General features: G+C 37.7%; 4 protein-coding genes across 9 annotated transcripts; all 4 read right to left on the reverse strand.

Annotated features, from left to right (window-relative positions):
* Positions 1-2,281: 2,281 nt before the first annotated feature.
* LOC122078903 (probable NAD(P)H dehydrogenase subunit CRR3, chloroplastic) lies at positions 2,282-4,956 on the reverse strand. Of its 4 annotated transcripts, none has more exons than XR_006140227.1 (4): positions 4,570-4,956; positions 4,295-4,434; positions 3,052-3,231; positions 2,282-2,640 (listed from the first exon to the last, which is right to left on the reverse strand). XR_006140227.1 is itself a non-coding variant. In XM_042645101.1 (3 exons), exons 1-3 carry the CDS (start codon positions 4,848-4,850, stop codon positions 3,107-3,109), a joined length of 546 nt encoding a protein of 181 aa, XP_042501035.1. In that variant the 5' UTR covers positions 4,851-4,955; the 3' UTR covers positions 2,282-3,106. The 4 variants fall into 4 exon arrangements, 1 of the variants encoding a protein (XP_042501035.1); XR_006140226.1 differs by having other exon boundaries at positions 2,282-2,828; XR_006140225.1 differs by having other exon boundaries at positions 2,282-2,940.
* Positions 4,957-5,850: 894 nt separating this feature from the next.
* On the reverse strand, positions 5,851-7,395 carry LOC122079886 (aspartic proteinase NANA, chloroplast-like). Its single transcript, XM_042646655.1, has one exon. It carries the CDS (start codon positions 7,393-7,395, stop codon positions 5,851-5,853), a length of 1,545 nt encoding a protein of 514 aa, XP_042502589.1.
* A 504-nt stretch (positions 7,396-7,899) lies between these two features.
* On the reverse strand, positions 7,900-13,041 carry LOC122078204 (vacuolar protein sorting-associated protein 26C-like). Its single transcript, XM_042644092.1, has 11 exons — positions 12,797-13,041; positions 12,607-12,699; positions 12,421-12,485; positions 10,981-11,035; positions 10,574-10,663; positions 10,319-10,403; positions 10,118-10,213; positions 9,162-9,346; positions 8,997-9,085; positions 8,336-8,435; positions 7,900-8,263 (listed from the first exon to the last, which is right to left on the reverse strand). Exons 1-11 carry the CDS (start codon positions 12,845-12,847, stop codon positions 8,207-8,209), a joined length of 966 nt encoding a protein of 321 aa, XP_042500026.1. The 5' UTR covers positions 12,848-13,041; the 3' UTR covers positions 7,900-8,206.
* Positions 13,042-13,861: 820 nt separating this feature from the next.
* Positions 13,862-21,870, reverse strand: LOC122078219 (senescence-associated protein AAF, chlorolplastic). Of its 3 annotated transcripts, none has more exons than XM_042644105.1 (13): positions 21,689-21,867; positions 19,077-19,523; positions 18,143-18,325; positions 17,847-17,920; positions 17,613-17,689; positions 17,446-17,517; positions 15,959-16,027; positions 15,520-15,566; positions 15,290-15,419; positions 15,122-15,190; positions 14,915-15,018; positions 14,249-14,324; positions 13,862-14,150 (listed from the first exon to the last, which is right to left on the reverse strand). In XM_042644105.1, exons 2-13 carry the CDS (start codon positions 19,409-19,411, stop codon positions 13,977-13,979), a joined length of 1,410 nt encoding a protein of 469 aa, XP_042500039.1. In that variant the 5' UTR covers positions 19,412-19,523; positions 21,689-21,867; the 3' UTR covers positions 13,862-13,976. The 3 variants fall into 3 exon arrangements, with proteins under 3 accessions (XP_042500039.1, XP_042500042.1, XP_042500041.1); XM_042644107.1 differs by having other exon boundaries at positions 13,916-14,150; positions 14,227-14,324; positions 21,689-21,870; XM_042644108.1 differs by lacking the exon at positions 19,077-19,523 and having other exon boundaries at positions 21,689-21,865.
* Positions 21,871-22,271: the final 401 nt, after the last annotated feature.

Consider the following 22,271-nt stretch of genomic DNA (forward strand, 5'->3'; position numbering starts at 1 on the left):
GTTGATAAAGCGCTTCAAGACAAGCATGTCATATTAAGAAGAACGATTAGTTCCCAGTTTACTATTGTTCGATCGGAGTGAACATTGTGATAGGAGAAGGTAAGGTGAGGGTTCTAGGGATGGTGATCAGACATTGGAGAAGTTAAGGTGCAAGAAGAAGGGGTAAAATGATTAAAAAAAAAAAAACCAAAATAATTGAGGAATAATCATTGTTTTGGGTAGTTTTGTAAACCCAAACGTGATTTTGGATATTATTGTCAACTGAAACACAAGTTGGGTAATTTTATAAAGTGAAACCCAAAAGTGGGTAATTAAGTAATTTTTCCTACATTTTTTTTAAGTGAATAACTGTAAATTTATACTTACTTCACTCCTTCTCTCCCTTCGTTTTTTAAATTATTATTATTATTATTTTTTTTTTTACCTTCCAATCATAGCCTTAGTAGTTGATCTAGTTGCTCATGGTCCATATGAGATAATAGACCCTGGTTACGGTCCATTTGACTGACTTTGGATCTGCAAATTAAAAAGCGGAGCGCCGAACGAGAACCCAGCACGGGAAAGGTGTTACCTTTGATGTGTAACGAAGACGCGTCACTGTTTATAATAAAGGCCAAAGATTGAGATGTGGGCCCACTTATTATTTTTTAGCGTACCATATATGAGAGCAGGAAAATATCGAGCTGGCAATTGCCACGTGTATTATAAGATTTGCTTTTAATTTAATTAATTGAAAATTAATTTTTTTTTTTTTTTTTTTTTTTTTAAGATGAAATTTCTTCCTGGGGGGACCAAAACTTTTCCTCATCAACAAACATCTACAAAGGAGTCATTTTGTATTTCAAAGGGATAAGGCAGTCATTTTGAATATGGTTGGATGCATCAAGCAATTGGATATGGTTGGGTGCCCAAGGTGACTAGAGAGGATCCGTCGGCCTTAACTAATAGAGATTATAATTTTTTATCAAAAATTAAAGAGCCTATAATTAGCATAGAGAGAGAGACTATTCGACGGTGGTTTAAATTAAACTAATTAATGATACAACAAGAAGAAACAAAGCTTCTCCCAACTAAACTAATTAATGATAATTAATTTTTAAAAAGTAAATATATTCCCCTTTCATATCCTAGAGTGTGACATTGAAACAGATGGATACAGAAACAACTAAGCAAGAAGAACGCAGTAGGTTACCAACTCTAAAAGCAGTATGTAAGAGAGAGAGAGAGAGAGAGAGAGAGAGAGTCCAAAATAATCACAATTCTATTGACAAGTAGACCTTCCCCTTCTATTGTATTAATCTCCACCAACAACCAAAATGAAGTAGAGAAAATGCATAAAAGTACTCAAATTTGGGAGCTACTTCAATCATATCCTCCAGCAAGCATTGCATTTCTTCCATTGTACCTTTTTATGGGCCACAGTTTTTTAAGGTTTTTGTCTTGACCATTTTGCCCTCTAGCTTGCTAGTGGTGGTCTATGTAAACTATAGTCCAAGACATGACTAAGGGAAGTTGTGGCTCGCCCGTTATTAAAATTTTGGCACCATTTCTCTTGCCACAATGTAGATGTAATGCTACTATTTTTATCAAAAATAAATAAATAAAGGAAAAGGGATACCCTAGCAAGTGGTATATGGGAATATGCCAATGAAGAGCGCTAAAAATGATATCACACATGGGAAGGTAGCAAGGTCATTTCATTCGAGGGGGAAAAAAGATGCTAATGTATGCTACCTCGGCGGCTCAAATAATCTTTAATAAAAAAAGTACTATCAATCTATCATGCTTGGACAAGAAGCAAAGCCACATTGATCATGGTCTTAATTATTAATAAATGTATGATTTTTGTTGAGGGTATAGAAAAGATTTATATTTTATAGCATAACCAATAGTATTCAAGCAGTAAAAATATAATTTTCAGGAATGCCTCATGAAAATGTACAATAGATGGTCATTTTGTTGTGCCACCATTTTTCCATATACTTGTGTACTGTGGTCTTGAGTGTGTGATGCATGCTTAAGTGGCAACCTTAGTTGTCTAAGGCTTTCTTCACTAAGTTCAGCATTCAATACTAATGGGTTGAGGTGGAAACTGGGAAGTGTAAGTGCTAACTCCTCTCCCTCATTCCTAAACAAGAGAATAAAAATAATTGAAAACAGGAGTCTGCTTCAAGCACAAAATACTTCACAGAGGATGTGGTTTCTTAGTGAAAAACAAACAAAGAAAATCATAATAACCCTGTTTATAACAATCTTTAGAAAAGCAGTGGAAATTGAAGAAGTTAGAGTTCTAGACACTGAACCCTCTTAGCAATAGCATAATTAATCCACTCAGCAATGTCATAAGAAAACTCATCAAAATAGCTGTAAACTCTAAATCTCAAGATCTCATTAACCCATCCAACATATCTGATGCATTCTATCTCTATCAACTTCCTCCATCTTTCGCCCATGCTTATAGGATGTAACCCAAATAATTTGCCTACATTATATTCATTCATTTATGTTTGCAAAAACAAAGTCAAGGAAAGAGATTTTTATTACATATGTAATTCATAGGCATCTCATCTGCGTGGAGGGTGCAGCTGCAGCTTCTATCAACGTAAACAATGATATGATGGATGGAAAAGAGAATATCATCTGTCAAATAAAAAAAATGTGATCCTTCTCCTCCATGTCTTCAAAACAGTCGTCCCCCGAAGACTCAACTACTAGAAATATAGAAGGGTTTTGCCGATTCGAATAATTAGAATTACCACTACTCAACAGTAGAGTCTGCTATAAATATGAGGATTCTCATAGGAAATTTATCCCAACATGGATACCTCCTACAAATTAAAGGTAGTGCATCCATCAATTTTCAGTGCCACCAAAGTGTGAGAACCAGGCAAACTTGTCATTGCAGAACAACACACTCAAAGTTGTTGTGTGTAGGGAGAACTAGCACCAAACAATCCACTATCAAAAAATCTAAGATGGCTGCCACTGCATTTGTTATCATATTCTAAATTATGTAATAATGGTAGAACAAGCATTAATGTATCTCTGTACCTTGAAAACTCGGGTGAGACAAAATCTCAGTTTATATCAGGATAAGATGTCTCCTTTACATGATTAAGTCATCCAGAAAGCGGATACTGGAAGGTAGCTTTATGACCCCAGATGCAACAAACAGGAAAAACATCCACACAGGTAGAATCCATAGAGATACTACAAGCAGAATCTCCTGCCCTGCATAACAATAGTAATCAACATGAGGGTGGTCATATGATTTTTGCCCCCATGAGCGTGAGAAAGGCATAAAATGATACAGGATCAGAAGGAGATCTGAAAGATGTTAAAAATAGATCTTTGAGAACTCCAAGTAAGTCATTCTTGGTAAGATTCCCAACATAAGCTGCTCTCTGTGTCCCATTAATAGCCTGACCACCCATCCAATGTCTAAACAAATTATACCGCTTGGTTGGAGGCAATAAAATTGGAATAATCATAGTTTATACTTGATAGTATATTTTGCTGGTAATGGGGTATATGGACAGTAACAGGTGAGGTTTGGCAAAAAAAAAAAAAAAAAAAAAAAAAAATACAAGCAAAACCCCACCTGAGAACAGGTTGGGACAGGGCAAGTAACAGAGTGTGATGGGTTGGATACGAGATAAAGTAGAAGGGAATGCATTCAATGTCATATGTAATTGTCAAAAACATATTTTCATCTGTCAATCACAAATTCAGCAAAGTTGAATCCCAGAATGTTAAGCCAAGTGGTTTCAGCATCAACTAGTATTAAATAGAAAAGATTAACAAGTTTAAAAAGGCCTAACTGTTTCCTAATAACTCAACAGAGAATGTAAAGCCAACTGGTTTCAGCATCAATTAAAAGAAAACACTACAAAGACTGATGTTAATGCAATATCGACAGTCAAAAAGGGAAGAGCCCAGCGCCGATAACGGACGAATACAGAAGCAACTCAATGAAAAGGATATTTTGATTTTCATACAGGAACCAGCATAGCCATTTTGGGAAGACTGATAAATTATGATATATCAGCCGAATAGCCATAAGAAGGGAATGCATTCAATGTCACACAAGAATCATCAATGAAACATATGTAACTGTCAAAAACATATTTTCATCTGCTAATCACAAATTCAGCAAAGTTTAATCCAAAAATAAAACAACCATTGCTACAACACCACAGTTTGAAATTAACAGGGGAAAAATTAATTTGGGTTCTCAACCCAAGAGAAGAACAGAAGGAAATTAATGAGACAGAGGGAAGTAGGGGAGTAGTACCAGCAGAACCAGATTTTCCTTTAGAGGAGTCAATGAGCCACTCCCCTGTTTCCCGAAGCTTCTTCTCCACAGATCCTTCAGGCCGGCTAGTTTTGGTCGACAAGAACATGTCCAATATCGTGGAGCTTTCACTTGAGTCCCTGTTTGTGTATGGTTGCGCACACCAATTCAGCATAAGAGAGAGAGAGAGAGAGAGAGAGAGAGAGAGAGAGAGAGAAAGTAGCGATGCAATAGTTTATCAGTAATAAGCGAGACATTAGATAAGAAAGCGTTGCCTGGTTGTAGGGCTGCCGTCATCACGGAAGATTCCGGCGCCAATAGCCCTTTCGACCTCCGCAATGGATGGTTGCCTTTGCTTCGGTGTCTTTACTGCTCCATTTCTACTCGACCGTACCCCACCAAAACCAGCAAGATTGGACTTTTTTGGAGTTGGAGGGGTCGGAGAATCAGGTGCTTGAGTTGGGCTCTCAGATGGAGTTGCCAAAACGGTAAGCTTGCGGCACCTGCTAGTGGTGGTAGTGCTCAAGGATAGGGATAAACAGCCTAGGCTTCCCATGCTCTGCTTCTAGTTTCTGCTAAGTTGTGCTCAACAATGGGGATAAAATGAAATTTTAATATTTTAGTGGTCGGCCCTGCACGTCCATTGATTGAGGAATCGGTAACGGATTGGTATTGCCGTATTGGTATCGGCCTCTGTCGATTTTTAGTCCTCTATATCAGCGTATTGATACAATACGGATCATTGACAAAAAGATTTTAAAAAATACATTTAAAAAAAAAAATAGGATAAATCCATCTGTTATGATCAATACTGGCTAATCCATATCAGTATCAGATGAGATCAATATTGATCTGTATCGATTATTCAATACATTTTGTTATAAACATTACAAGATTGTATCCCACAACCTCCTCCCTTGGACTCCGACTCTTCAAACCGAAATTGTCACCAATAGACTAAACTGCTGTTTGCAAAAAACCATAATTAGGTTTGAAAAGTTTTTTAGACTAGCATAAATACTTGTGTCATCATATGGAGCGTAAATTTGGAATATCTCTTTATGTTACTATAAAAAAATGTATATATAGCTTCACTCTCTGCTGATTGTTGCTCATCTTCAATTCAATTGGCTTGCTTCTTTTTTCCTTTGCTCAATTTTATCAGTACCAAACTCTACTATTGAACATAAAGCACGCATAAATCTAACCAAGTTAATCATTTTTAATAGTTAAAATGAAAAAAAAAATTATAATTGAAAATTAAATAAGTCTGGAATCCAATTAAAACACAATTATAATAGCCTGATTTGAGTCCACGTATCATGCCCACCCTAGCTAAGTCAATTTAGCTAAGTAAAAGTTCACAAAATAACCCTAGAAGTTAGCCGACCTTGACTAAGCCTAATCAAGACCGACCCAATCTGACCGCTTAACACCCGTACCCGAATCGTCCATGGATTCAAAGTTCATGGAATAATGAATGATTAATCATAATATTTAGATTCGTTTTTTCTTTTAGGGGTAATATTATTATCATTTAGATTGAAGTTTGATTGTTAGGAATGAGATGGAAACCTATGGTGGTGGCGAAGCACACAAGAGGAGGAAGCAAATCCCAAACGACTCCGAGAAATATCGAACTCCCACATATGATTCTCTTGCATTATGTTTCCAAGTATGGAGATGTAACTGTCAGAAGGGTCTTCAACTGGCACCGGAATAAACCCAATACACTTCGCGCCGTTGTCGTCTCCGTCAATAAAATAGCTCTTCACTGCTGGCTTCAATCGAACCCCAGACATGAACTGGATCTCTAACTTTGGCACCAACGACTCATACTTCTTGTCAGTTTTGGGGACCTTGAAGCAGGATTCCAAGCCCTCCACCTCGATTCTTGGGTACCTGTGAAGCAATGGCGTCTCAAGGGCGGCCATGATAGGACCATATGCCTCTTGAACCCAAGTTGTTAAGCTAAACCCAGAGTCAATTATCATTCCTCCTCCCATTTCGATCTTCCAAACCTGGTCGGGGATGTCCAATTTCACCCCATCCACATAAATTCCTTCAACGGTGACGCAGAAATGGTCTCCAATGAGGCCCAATTCTGTGAATTCCATGTTGGGAGGCATCTCTTCGGCGTTGCGATGGCCGAAGGTGAGGTAGTTTGATACATTCTTGGGGCTGCTTCCGTCCATCAGGCAGTAAGAGAATTTCCCCTGGTAATCCTTATAGACGCTGGAGACGAAGGTATGGGAGTTAAAACCCAGACCGAGGATGCCGTCGGCGTTGGCCAATCCACTGGTTTCGTCCCATTCCCGACTGCAACCCATCAACATGCCATGGATCTTCTTCTTGCGACCGTCGGCAAGGTTCACTGTCACTGAATCATAGGCGAAGATGCCTTCGGCTACTTCTGTGCTAGCGTAAGGGTATGAGTAGCTGCAAGGGGACTTGGGTGTTGGACATTCAGTGGTAGACATGAGATCGAAGAAACCTTGTCGACACAATTCGGTGGAGCAGGGGACGGTTCTGAAGGTTCGGGAACGATCAGGATAGAAGATTCGTCTTCCTGTGTCATCATCTTTTGTAATGCAAAATCTCCCAATCTGGCCCCGGTTTCTCTGATTACACTTGAGCCTGCAATTTATCCAGGTGAGGTCGCTCCCTGTATCAGCTACCAACAGGAATTTCTGAGCTGGTGTGCCGAATCTGAATGGTACATAGTACGAAGCTTTGTTCACATAAGACCCAGACAGCAACGGAAGCGAGAAGGAAGAGTTGGAGTTGGCCCCATGAACACCACCACGCAATTGAGATGCCCTTCTCCTTGATGATGATGATGATGATGATGTTGCTTCTAACTCTGCCCTGAGCTTGTGCTTGTGGGATATAATCTCCATGCGAATCTTATCGCCATCAAGGAGTTCCTTGATGCGCTCGATCCGGCTTAATATCTTCTCACCCAAGATCTCTGGAGAGTGTCTGTGAATCATCTCAAAGTGAATCACAGATGATACTTTGGCAAATGTGGGATTCACAGAGAACCCATTAATGGAAATGAAGAGTAACAATAAGAACTGGAGGAGGGATTGTAACGACATTGTAGCCCGATACTTAGATTTCAAGAATAGGAAGATCAGCATCCCTGGGCTAACCTCCTTCCCAGTTGATGAAGAAGGTGGGGAAAGAATTATAAGGGGATGCAAATGTTCTGGTAGAGAACTTCACTCTATTACCTTTCCTTTCTTTGTGCCTGAGATATAGGAAAAACAGCTATCGTGAAGGACTTTTGAAAATATAGGCGGATGGGAGATGGGGAATGAGAAACCACAGAGGCATTATAGTTGGGGAGGGATTTGTTTGGATACTCTCCAATGTGTCCGGATGCCCAGCGTGTATCTGACAGCTGAGAGTATCCAGATAAGCACCCCAACACATGGACACGCAACCAAAAGGCTCTGAGTCATCGGATTTGTGCTGGGCCCCAGCCACACTGGAGAGGATCTCATTCTCATTCTGATATGAACCGATACCATGAACTAAATCCATTAAGCCTACTCTGTGACATGAATACAGTAAATGATGGGTATAAGAACTCTCCACTCTCAAAAGATAAATTTCGGCTTTTTTATTATTAATGAAATAAAAATAAAGGAAAATACAGGCAGGTGAGCAGGTAACCACGGTGCACAAGCTCCCTACCACCTCTATCTTCATTTAATGATGTGGGATCTCATATACGAATCAACACCCATTGAAACTTCTCTCTCCCCCAGGCAAGTTTGATGCCAATATGTTGATCCCTCTCCCTAAACATAATTAGTACAAGTTTATGCAAGTATCTGTAGTTCGAACGAAAATGGCATTTACATTGTAGTGTGGCAAAGAAAAAGTTTGATTGGGAAGATACCACTACAACCAGTCACACTTTGTTCGAACCAACTCCAGTGATGCTGTCTCCCTTGCAAGCTGAAATCAGAGAGATGCAATGTCAAAAACAAGGAAAAGGTAAAATCTTTGCTGCACATAATTAACACTTACCCAGAGTCTGGGAGTTTTGGGATCAGATTTTGGCTGCAGTTTTGATAGATCTGACCAGAAACTGATAACGATGGATACCTGAAACTCAATCAAAAATGGACTGCACACAAGATTGTGGACAAGCCATTGTTCAAGATTTTCAGTAATATGTTGTGAGCATTACATACAAGAAGAGAAAATATATTCCACATGAAACAATAAAAAAATTGTTACGTTAATCTGTTTCAACCTCCACCAAAAAAATTGGATTAAGAATTTTTCAAAAAGGAGCATAGAAAAAGAATCTTTTAGTCTTGGGAAAATCTTGTTGTAACCAAGGTCAGTCACAAATAAGTCGTAGCCTAGTTTTTTTGCACTTATTGTAACACTTTTTAACAAGGGTAAATCCTAGAAGACCTAGAAGAGGTTTAAAGGTGTTTTGCCCAAAAGCTTCTAAAAACTACCGGAAGGTCGAGATGACCAAGCCTTGCCCCTTGGAATTATTTAATTCCTCGTCCTTAACGCATACTATCCACTAGATGAAAAGGATGTTAATGATACCAGTAACATTAAAGTTCTGCTGGGGATTAAATAAGAAAATCACGCACCAAATATATAAACATAACTGGACGGTACAATTGAAGTAGTTAATTTCTAAAAAGTGAGCAAAGCAACAACTTACCCAGCAAAGACTGTTGGACAAGTCAAAAGACGTGGAAGTATAACATAGATCGGTAGAGTCATGTTACGACAAACATCTCCATCTGCTATCTGCCAAAAGGAAAAACAAACATGTGACACAATATTCGGTTAAGGAAGAATATTCTCGAGATGTGATATTCCATACCTGGGTAGTCTGAATTATAGACGTCTCACTGACAATCATCTCTCCCACAATAATGGATTCCACTCGGAGTAAATGAATATCAATTGAATATATAGGAACAGCAGATGCTTCTACTGTCAGCTCACCATTAATAGGATCCAACACAGAACATTGAGTGGAGATTTTCCCTGTGATCCGGAATCCACCTATCCAATGGTCTCTTCATGTTAGTACAAGAATTTAATATAACAGAAAAAGATTTCAAAAAAATAAAACAAAGTAGTTAATGTTGGGATTAAGTATGTGTATTGGCTGAGCCAAATTGGTCCACTGACCCTAGCATCAAATTAAGGTCCTACACATACTTATGAACAGGACTTTGTCTGTTGGGGCAGTAGATAATATACAGAAATTTTAGAAAAAGTGATCGAACTGAAGGGTAAAACTTCACCTCTCCACCCACCCCACCCAAAAAAAAAAGGACTGATTTTCCCCATATAACACTAATTTCTAAAACTATATTCTACTAAGAAAAAGAAGTTTATTTAAGAAACTAAAAATTAGAGTCTACAAAACCCTATTCAAGTCAAATTAGTGATTTACTTGTATGGTGATTACAGATGTGAACTGCTAACAACTATGACCAGTACAAAAAGGCCACAGGCTGTGCAGCTATGCACCTACCGCCCAGAATAGATTAACAGAGGTTGTTTAATAGAATCCCAATGATTGGATTCACACGCATTTGCTCCCACATCAGTCAGAGATGCTGGTTCCCTACACTCATTACTGCAGATTTGTTTTCTTCTTTTCAAAATGTTTTGAAATAATTACAGAATTTTACTTTGAAATTTGCCTCTCTACAGTCGCTTCTTACCCACATTCGAAATGAAAGGAAAGTGCAGTTCTCCTCTCATTTCCTAAGGTCACAAGAAAAGCAAAAGTTACAATACGAGATAAGAGATCAAGGGCCAAACCTGATCGCAGCTCAGGGTGTAATGGATGATTTTGTGTGTCTTGAGTAATATAAAAGACAATCATTTCCGGAGAAACAGGTGCCTCAAGAAGATTGCCTGGAGAAAAAGAGGGTGAGAGTGGGGAAGTCATTTGCTGAATTTTGCTGATCTTTAATCTAGTCATATGGAAGGACAATTGGCAAATAAACAATGCATTCTTACACTTTTCACTTTCAATTATGAATTCCATGGTAGCAGATAAGGATTTATGTAGGTACCCTCTGTTTATATCTACAGTTATCAGATACTATTGTAGGAAGTAGTAGTCAACATGCGTCGATGACATTAAAATTATGGGAGACAAGAAAAAAGGAATCAATCAGAAGAGAAGACAGCATGCATGACAAAAATTATATGAATATCCAAAGACAAAAGTAACTAGATCAAATGCACGTTTTAAAGAAGAAAATGATAAACCTGGACGCTGATATTCGCTCCATGGAATGTCTCGTAAAATGTTTCAGAATTATCTTGTCCTTGCTGTCTCAGAGTAATGGAGAATGGTATCTGCGATGATATTTTTAGATCTCTTTTTAGTTTGAAGAAGATATAATGTAACAGGAACAAATCCAAAAGGAGAAAACGGAAACCAGAACAACAGGGAAGTTCATGATATGATCATGTTAGATATCTCTGTAGCATCCAGAAACTGCTTTGATGTAAAAGACTAACTTTAGAGATATAAACTTTGGATTCACTACAGAAAATATTGGCCATCAATTGATTCCATAACATCTCTAAACAAGTGCCACAAATAATTATCTAATTATTGATTTGAAATTAAAAACAATCGAAGCTTGTACTATTTTTCTTCGACATACTACCTCATTTGCACCTGAACCTAACTTCCCAGAAGATCTAATCTCAACACTTCTATTCCTGTATTCAAGATGGAAAACCCAAGTCAGATAGAGAGAAGTAGAAAAGGTATGGCAATTATAAAAGGATAAAGGCTAACCACACACAACCATCTTGATGGAACCCTGTCAACGGAGGCCAAGTGAAAATGATTAATGAAATAGGGATGCTTAGCACTATCACCTCAACTTTCCATCAAAGAGAGTCACTTCTCAAATCTATTTAAGATGAAAAATGGCAACATAGTATTTACCTGATAAAAAATTGGATATTGAATGAGATATCCTGGTTTTTAAGAAATAAAATTCACTTTTTCACCAATAATTCATTGTCTGATGCTTTATCAACTCTCCACCATTCACTAACACGAAGACTCTTTACGTTTCTTTCCTTTTTCTGATAGCTTAAGTTAATCTATCAACATTAAGATTTTCGTTTCCAGAGGTAAATTTGTGGCTATCCGAGCAGTGTTCAGGGGTTGAACAAATAACAAATGAAACAGTTATTGCCACCTATTTTGCTAGCAGCTGTCCCCCGGGTAGGTTTAGCCCTCCTTATATTCTAATTTCACCCCTTGAACGGTGAAAGAACTCCACTCTAGCAGTATCAAATAAAAAAATTAGAGGGCATCCCAAAACCTCCTGGAACTATTAAAGCCCTCAACAGTGTAGCAAACCTAGTTTGCCATCTATGGTCATTAATTCCACTAGTAGATAAAAAAATTTGGGACATATAAAGTGAACTGACTTAAGGAGGCTTTCATGAAAAACCATTGTTCCAATCCAATAAATGGAGGGAAAGTGTTCAAGAATATAAACAGGCCAACACAATTGATGAACTACTAGGGACTGTCAAATGCTTCAAGCACCTTAAGGGAAACTATTATTTAGTTACGCTATTCTATTCTTGCACGTTTGTTCTTGTTTCATCTGACAATACTGCTGTATTAACTTATTAACGTAAAGGTAAGTAGAGCACTGAAGCATCTATGACATGGTAACATTTTCTAAATTAATTTGGATGACCAAGTGAGGTTCTTTCATATAGTCCTTATGTAGTTTTTTATTTTTAATTGGATGAATAGAATAACTTACATACTTACATGGTAGTTATGATCGTGTAAGAACCTAAAGAAGTTCTTATTTCACTATCACATCAACAGAAACAATAACTTCAAAAATGAACTCATTTCTCCATCACTAATGCAATGCCAAACAACATTAACTAATTACGTTATCTGTTTCTGCATCATTATTAAAACTTCATTTTTCTCCCTCAAAAACAGTGTATATGTAACAAAATGTCTCTAGTAACCAAACTTCCCATTGGCAGTCTTAATTGTTTTGGTGAATTCTTACAAGGAATTAGGACCCAAAATTTCTTCATATAGAACTCGAGATACTTACATGATGGAGATAGGTTTTACAACGCCATAGAAAGACTCGATTACTCCCGCTGATCCACCACGGACCTTCAGCAGCAACAACGGTAAAGGTAGAAACACCCACCAAAAATTAAGGAAAAAAAAAGATCCAACTTTAATGAAATTTAAAACAGGATTGAAGTATGAAATAGAGAGAGTGAAAGTATACATGCAAATTAACGGTTCCGGTGACAGTGAGGCGAATTCCTTGGTGATAGATCGAAAAAGGAAAATTCGTGATGACCTTGCCTTCAAGGAGATCCTGAATTTGAAAATTATAAAAAAAATATGTCAAAAATATGAGATACAGAGAGAAAGAGGGGATAAACAGTGTCTGTTTAGACGAAGATAACACTTACAGAGGGGCGGTAGACACAGTTTGATCGAGATAGTTTAAGCTCAATCGACATGACGACGACGACGATACGTGGCTAGTGGAGAGTGGAGAGTGGAGAGAGTCGGGATTAGAGAACGGGAATGAACAGTAGAAACGAAGTACAGAGGCGAAATTGTAGCAAATAAGGAGGGAAACGTGATTTTAATCGATTTTGTGCCATAGCTTTTGCAGGTTTTCTTTGGTCATGAAAAATGCCCCTCAGAATAATTTAACTTTCAGAAAAAAAAAAAAAAAAAAGAAGGAAGGGAGAACGCTATCCTGCTGGCGCTGGCGCAGACGCATGCAAGAGCTCGGGCCAATGGGAGAAAACGTGGGAGCATCTTCAGCGTATGGTGGGATGAGGATGGGCAGCAGAGTATTTGTACACCTTTCTTAAGAATACAACTCGTTTAAATATTTACCAAAAAATCTTACATCGTTTTTACACTTCAAGTTTACATGGGAGAATGATCTGCACACTGCCCACCTGTATTGATATCTCCCCCGTCAAAGCCAATGGATGCACATGAGGGAATGCCTCACTTTTCTTTTTCATTGCAAAGGACCCCCTGGCCCAAGCATGAAAGGAAGCAGCGTGGTGCCAATCATGGATAGATCCAGATCATCTCCAATGATTTTCCCTTCACCAGTTCTCCAACCTCTTACAAACACATAGCCCAACACATTGAAGATGGAAAGGCACGCAACCCCATGCATGCCTATGAGAGGTTGGAGAGCCAAGGGAGGGAAAATAGTTAGAGAGGATCGTAAGTCAGCATATGTGCAAAAGGGAGGGGTTGCGAAATCAAGACCACAGCCCAAGGCCAACCTTCCACAAGGCAGGCACAAACCACTAGAGCAATTTTGTGGCCAATGTAGAACACATTCATATCTTTTATCATCACTCCCAAGTAAATTTTCATTCTGTCCTTTGGTCTCGATAAATCATAGAAGCCCTCTACTAGTGCACCCAAAGAAATGCCAACTGAGAAATCGCTTAAAGGATGTCAATTTGGACTTTGCTTTGACCAGGACAATACACATACACTTACAAAACTGAAATCATTTCATTATTTCAGCATTTTATCACATATATCAGTCATACTCTACAAACCCATCACCTTCTTTTCAAATAGTTATATACATCATGATATAATGAATTCTTAGCCAGCCTCCACACAACCATCAGTTTCGTCATCATCGATATCCCCCACCTGCTCCTGATTCATTGTGAACCTCCAAGTATCTCCCTCTTCTATTTCCCATTGTTTTTTCAGTTCATTGATAGCTTTGGATGCAGCTCTTGCAATAACTGGATTACTGTCATTAGCCAGCCTCTGTACACACAAACAGGACTGTCAGTGCCATAGTGAAGGAATTAGAGTTGGAGAACATTGTGCTTCGTAAGCTCACGTAGTTCAAAGAAATCAGCCACCTGTAATGCTCCCATGCCAGCATTCCCAAGAGTCCACATGGATGGAGCTGCTGCCAATGCATTGGCTAGTGCTTGCCTGCGTATGGAAACAAAATAAGCAAAAGAAGAAAAAAGGAAGGGGGGGTCAAAATCAATAATAGTAACAACAACAATTGAAACAAGGAGAATAGTATCACCAACAATAAAGAACAATATAGCAGTGTGCATATGCATTTGGTTTTCAAGTCAGTGTTCTGTTAGTCTCAGCTCAATTTTTGTCACCATTTGATCATGAAAACATTGTGCATTGCCTTTACTGCTCCAAACAAGCCTTTTATTTTGTTTCCAAATTTGCGGGGATCGATTTTAATATGATGCTCTCCTCTTAATCAATTCGATGTCTTAAGAATCTGTAAACTAAATATATGGATGATACCAAGGAAATTGAATGCAAAGCTCAGAACAACTGCTTCAATTGAAGATATTGACCAAAATGGGACAATCTCAATCTTGTGATTCATTCTAAATATGTGTCTTCAACAGATAAGCATTCCTCTCCTTTATAACCATAAGGAATCTTTAGCAACTCTGTATATTAAAAGGTTTCATTTGATTACTGAATGAACTTTATCAATGAGAAAAGAGGAAAAAAAAATTAAATATATAAATTACAGACAGAAATATCACCTAGTACTGACATCAGGAGAGCTTGAACACTCTGCCAACAGTGAAACACTACTTTTGCCATCCATTGCATCAAGATCTATAAGGGTTGCAATCAACAATTCCAGCTGCTCCAGGTAGAAAAAACATGAGTACATGATCAAAATGGCAACCAGAAAGTACATAACCAGAGCCCATAGAAAAAAGAATACAAATCCATATGGATTAAACCTCTTCCGGATCAGTGTAATCAATGCCATCAGCTTCAGACAGTGCAGATGCCATACTCCAGTATACATCCTGTAAATTAGTTACCCAAAAAAAAATCATAGGAACCTAAATTTGATAAGTATAAACAATCAAAGAGAGAGCACATAAGAGTAAGACTACAGAAAATACCTGAATGGCAGAAATCCGATCGGTGGAGACTTCTCCTGGGAAGAAATCAAGAGTCTTGCCATTTTTTTCAAGCATTATATGCCCCAGCATGTCATTAGCAGATCTAGAACCTTGTTTCCTATGTAAAGGACTGCATGTAACTAAAACATCAGTTACCAGATGTCATGACCAGAGATATCTTGAGTTTTCAAATAACCAATCACTGTGCCATCCATCAGTCAAAAACTTACAGCTTGTACATCTTGCTCACCATTATATCATGTATGTTCTTGACAAACTGAAAAACCAGAAAGTAAAGCTGTAAAGTTTCTCCTTTAGTAAGGGCAAAAGAATGTATTAAGTCATCCAACCCATTTACAGATAGATCAGTTGGCTTAATTATGCAGCAGTCCTGAAACATTTTTTATATTTGCAAGCAATATAAGAATTTTCACTCGAAGAACACATAGTCATATTGCCTCCAATGCCTTTTACACATTATAATAGCATCACAAGTACAACAAGAGGAAAAGGAATTACCGATCTATAGAAATGATGGAAGATATGATGTACGATGCACTTATTTTAGTTGAATATGATGAATATTACATTAATACTCTAACTCTACTTGTGGAGGACCCATGAATTTTCCTGAAGCATGCTAAAAATAATAAATCCTAAATATTTTACCTCCAGAGCCATCAAAGCATCTTCCATGGCACGTCGTTTAACACAGAAGTCAGCTCTCCGTAAATCAGCCTAGAAGAAAAGAAAAGGTAGATTCAAGATGTGTTTGAATTTATCATGAAGCAATGATTTTTTTCCTTTCTGTATAATATATTAATATGAGTGGATTATGAATTTATCAAGTGTGTTCCATCTGTCTGTCTCTATCTGTCTCCCTACGTGAAATTGTATTAATTTAGACATTACATAATATACACGCATCTATGAAATAAATGACCCATAAAAGATTATGCTAGGACACTAGGACAGTCCCTCTTAAGAATCCAAAATGAGATGCCTGGGAAAAACATCCAGGGTGGAAGCCCATAAGTAGTTGAGGCTTTTCGGATGGAACACGCTTTAATGTGGTATTCATTGTATAAAATGTGATTACTATTCTCTTTCCAAAGCAACAAAACACAGAGAAAGGAACTAAATTTTACAGTACTTTACCCTCCCAAAGATGATCCTGATGGGAACTCATTATCAGTACCGACTCAAACTCTTGAAACACGTCCAATATATAAGAAAAAATGACTTACCATCAAGCAGTCTCCTTCTACGTAACATTTATTTACACCCACTTCTTTACCACTATATGATCTATAGGGAGGATTTCATCAAGAACACAAGTCCACATTAAATAAATGCAACTTTGGATTGGATGTGAGGACTAGACATGACTTTTAATAAATTTAACCATAAATTTATATTATGAACCTCAGTCAGTAATATAAAAAACTTTATCATGAAACCAGTCACTCAACAGTTCGATAGTACTCCCTCCCAGCACAGCCAAACCCAAGGAAAATCTAGGGTCGAGTGTCTAATCCCCAACCTCTTAGGAAGAACCATTGACAATTCCAGAAATCAGGTATTAGCTTCAGGAAAATTTCTGAAACCAGAAGCTTGCAGTAGTAGGAGAAGTGGAGAACCAGGCACTGCCTTTGCTGCTGGATTAACATGTTGGGATGCTAGAACAGGCAAGGAGAATCAAGACAGCGGAAAGAGGAAGCACCAGTTGAACCAGTTGTCCGACTCTCACAATGGTCAACATGAACTCAAACTAAACATTTCATTCAAATCCAAATCCCAATTCATGATGTTTACATATATAAACTCCAGACTACTAATCCCAATCGGAATTTAAAACTGAACAGAATCCCAATCGAAATCTAAAACTGAACAGAATCTAAAAGTGACTCAAACTAACTTTGTACTAACTCCTATTGTTATCTGTTTTACACTCAATAAAACAAAAAACCCAAATTAACGCCTGAATACCCTACTGGACCGAAAAACCATATTTGGACTCCATTCATTTCGGTCTGGGCTTCCCTCGTGCTGGTCCAATTAGGTGCAACCGGTCCAAGAAGGTGCAACTGCATCATACTTATTCTACCATGCATAAATATTATCATAATAAAGTAATACTAAAGCAGAAATAGAACCTCCAACGCCCCGTCACTCCAATGCTTGTCTGCCACACTTTTCAGCTTAGATCCAGCTTTGTCCTTAAGGAGCTGATAGTGCATAAAAGAGCCATTAATACTTTGGTCATCTAGGAAGATAACTCTGCTACATGCAACCAACAACTGTACTACGCTAGAGGATGTACCATAGCTATATGATGTAATCGTTCCGCTTTCTTCTTCACACCGTGGTCAATCTTCTCAGTGTCCTCACGTGCCCGGGCTGCAAAGTACCATTCATGTTCAAAATGAACAGAAAAAAACTAGAGTAATGTATAACAGTTCATTTAATATACTCAGACAATCAAATAATAGGACATTGCATTATCTCTTAGACCCAGAATAAAACTACTCAAGCAACAGGAACTAACAAAACTCACCATCAAGTTTAAGAAACTCTAGACCAAGAATTGCAACATCTTGGCGTGCCCGATCATTCAATCTCATTATGCCACTAATTTATAACAGGAAAAAGTGAGTAAACCATCCCAAGTATACAAAAGTAGCAAACCAACATGATGAAAATGTAGAAGACTCTGACCAAAAAAAAAATCTCAAGAATATGCCAGAACAACAATCACTACCATTGTGTGGGGAAACAAACCAGTGACTATGAATGCAATGTCTTTGATGGATTCAATAGGTAAAGAACATAATTTGTTGAAGTAAATATTACCGTGAAAGCAAGACAATGTCGTTACGAGCCCTTTCATTAACAAACTTTGCATCATTGTAAACAAATTTGCAAGCCTCAGCTAAGCCCTGACGTGAGTAAGTAGAAGGGCTTTCAGACATGACTGGATGCTCAGGCAAGAATGAATCAAAAAGCTGTTCAACTTCTGGATCTCCAATTTGGGTTCTGTACATAAATGGGATATCCAAGAAATAAGAGTTTTAAAATTAAATAAACTTGTGTATATAACATGGTTCAAAGTATTTAGACACTTGCAATAATAACATGGCTTAAAGTATCTAGACACCAAACAATTCTAATATTCATTACTGGACCATTCTAATATTCATTACTGGACCAATCCTTGCAACCAAAGCACATGCAAGGAGACATATGGTCCATATTTGCATTTTGTATATTCCCAGTTTTAAACTTTCATAAATAATGATTCCAACCAGAAGCATTTTTAACACAGTAGAATGTGTGCATGCAACTTTTTTCATTATGTGTTCTGTTCATCGCATTTACAATTCTTGGTACAGTTTCAGACATAAACAAAAGATAATAAATAGAAGGTCAATCTACTGGAATGTGAAATTAATATTTTATTAGTGGATCCATGAGAAGCTTTTAGCCAGTGTAAAAAGAGTATACAAAAACTTGGAAATTCCGGTGTTCTTAGGTTGTCCTTCCAGCTATATGATAGCAGAACAATACAATACTCGTGTAATAAACCTCAGAAAACCATCTAAGATTAATACAAAAAGCACATATAGATTAATGGAAACAGACAAAGTAAATAAGAGGACACATTGTAATATTTCTATTGCCAAAAATAAGATGGAAGAAAAAGTGAATTTAGTACTAGCAGGTGTCTTATATTTATTTCAACACAAAAATTTCCAGTCAAGCAGTTCTGTAATTAGAAAACTCATACCTTGATTTATCTGAACAATCATCAGTGTCTCTAACACATTCTCTTGCTTCGGTATTATGTGTCCCTGTGGACAAGCATAAAACAGAAGGTTCCCAAGAGACAGTGTAAATACAATGCTTTCCATTTAGACGCCATAAACTCTCCGAAGAGAAGTTAAACTTTGCAGCCAAGAGATGTCCATCACTAGATCTTCTATATTCAACTCTTTGACTCGTATGATGTAACCCAGTGTATCGTAATGGCTTTGCAAATGAATAAGTTCTATATGATTCAATCTTATTGGCATTATCAGTCATCATAGGGCCAGTGGAAACTTGGCTTGGAGTAAGGGCCATATTGATGCTTAAACTTAGCAGCAAATGAACAACACTGATAATTGATAACAATTGGTAGGATAGATCGAATCACCAAGATAATTCTCGCAGGATTTCCTGTAACATTCTCATTCTGAGACACAAAATACATGTGTCACATTAGGTAACGTCCATTAAAATCAAAATCAGGTAAAGATACTAAGAGTCAATTTCACCAGAATCAAGCATATTTGGAATAATACTTATGCTTACTTAGGGACCCTAGATCACATATTCAGAAGAATGCTTCTCTAACCTAATGCTTCTATAGCAAATGTTTTAAAGAAATTCCATGTTACTGACATTGACAGATGTTGGAAGTATTTTCATCTCCCCCCTCCCGGCAGGCCTTTTTTCACGAGGGTTGAATTTATTAAAATATGTTTATTTCTACCATACCAATCGTATCTGGGAACAGCAGCGCTACAGCTGTCAAATACCCTGGCACTACAAAGTTCATTTAAATTTTGGGTGGTTGTATATGTGAGCTCTGGTACGTGAATCACAATCTTAGTAACAAAACAGACAATATTCTAAACTATTGGTATGTTGGAAGCATTTAAATACCGTATTAACTTTCATTCTTCTTTCTTTGGGGGTGGCTTTGAAGAACCAACTTTATTAGAATTTAATAAAGAATGGAAAGAGCAAACAGCATAGCATGTCAAATAAAACATCGAGTACCATAAAAGGAATCAAAACAAAATGTAAAAAAGGTCCCAACAGATCAGACAACCAAAACATAATCAAGTCTGACCCCCCCTTTTTATCTCCTTAGGAATTCAACAACCTTGAGTTTAGCAAGCTAATCTGTAGACTCATAAGCAGATCTTGGCTTCAAATGAAACAAGTTGATCTCAAAGGAAGCTAGATGATACAAACACTCGATACTAGAGGAGTCTCCTTCCACTGTCACATTATGGAATCCCTTGGATCTCACATTCTCATGTATCTCAATCCATGAGCAAGAGACAGCAACTCTACTCCAGTTGAACCCCTCACCTGTTGACCCAAAATAGACTCCTACGCATTACTTTCTTGTCCATCACTAACTGCCAATCCCTGATAGGCCAGGATTACCCAACAAACATGCATAGAAATTTAGTTGAGCAGAACCTTCTGAAGGAGACTCCTTAAAACAAACCAAGATGTGGACCTATGATCTGAGGTCTATCCACTAACTCCAATCTTTATATATAATCTGCCAGGACACCCTAAACAGACAATCAGCAGATGCCAGCATGCTACTCTAGGGTTTATCCCACAGATAACCTTTTCCCAGGTACTGAATTTGTCATGAACAGTAGCCTAGCATTTATTTCCTCTCAAATACAACACAATAGCACGACGAGTACACATTTTCTCCATTTCAAACCCCACACACACTAATTTAAACCTCCTACGAAGCCCTTGTTGAGATATATGTTAGTAAAATTGTAGAGTAGAGGTCAGCATCTCATATGAACACATTCATTGTTCAAGGGATTGGGAGAGGATCGGTTGACGAAATTCTTTGCCTTTTCTAAGGTCCAGGATATTCTTACTGATTCCAGCTGGATTGGAATTGGAATCGGAATTGGCAGAGGCTGGTCCCATTTTCGATTCCGATTACTTGAACCATAAACACATTAAGGAAGGCACAGACAATTAAGAAAGTACAGTTTTCCAGGTTGCAGTACCTCAATGACATAATTTGATATTTGGTTTGCAAAAATTTGTATGGGCAGAGAAGCAAAAAAAATAAACAAATAAATATAGTACAGCAACCCAATGGCAATGATTCTCCAGTTCTCCATCATCGTGATGGTCCTCACAATTGGATTTCAAATTAATTTGGTAATTTGTCTCCTAAACATAACATAACATTTGCTATAAACTAAGATCTAATTCTTGCCTAAAATTCTAGCTAGTCCAAAGTTGAAGATGAAATCATTACGTCTGCCACGGCCATTTTTAAGAGGTCTTAGCAATCCTCATCTTTTGGGTTAATCCTCAGCAGTACCAACAAGCCCTAAAATCTCTTACCGCCTAAAATTCTACCAAGTAGAGTATAGCACTAGAAAGAATTGAAGCGTTGTGTTTTTGTCTTCATCGTAGGTTCGAAGAAGCAACTTTATCCAAAATTAATCACCAAATTCAAGCTCTACCAGATATGATATAGAAAATAATAAAAAAATAAAATAAAAAAAGGACAAACAGTAGAACAGTAGACCCAATTCAAGAGAAAAAAAAAAAGTCATAAACTGAGAGGTGACTGACCTTGTGAAGCAGAGTCACCGAGAGAGGGAGAACGAAGAAGCAGAAGAGTGAAGTAGCACAGTTTAACGTGTTAAAGGAAATGGCCAGTATCTGTATTAAAATACGATTGAGAGAGAGAGAGAGAGAGAGAGAGAGCGACTGCGAGAGGGCGGGACCATGAAAATTATGGAACAAATGATATCCACAAGCTCAGCCTGTGGCACAGGGATTAACAACGTAAGCAAACAAAAACAAGGAAGAAGGAGTTAATGAAAATGGGCTCCATACTGGGCGGCCCTAAAGCCCATTATATCCAACTACAAAATGGATTTCGACTTCACTTTTTAGCTCTATCAGTCTCCATCAAAAGCCACTCTTCTGGTTTCATCCCAATTAAAGACAAAACAAGGCACCAAGGGGCATGGGTCCTGGCAGCTCTGTTTGGGTAGCACCAATTTTTTATATGGAAAATTAATCATAAAGTTTTTCAATCATTCTTAGGACTGGCTTTCTCAAAAGACATAAGTTCATTCCAGCCCTTGCTCCATTATCGTTCAAGTTGGCTGATTGTAGATTCGAATCGACATGTTTCATTATCGTTCGT

This window comes from Macadamia integrifolia, chromosome 5 (genome assembly GCF_013358625.1).
Source record: "Macadamia integrifolia cultivar HAES 741 chromosome 5, SCU_Mint_v3, whole genome shotgun sequence".
Lineage (NCBI taxonomy): Eukaryota > Viridiplantae > Streptophyta > Magnoliopsida > Proteales > Proteaceae > Macadamia > Macadamia integrifolia.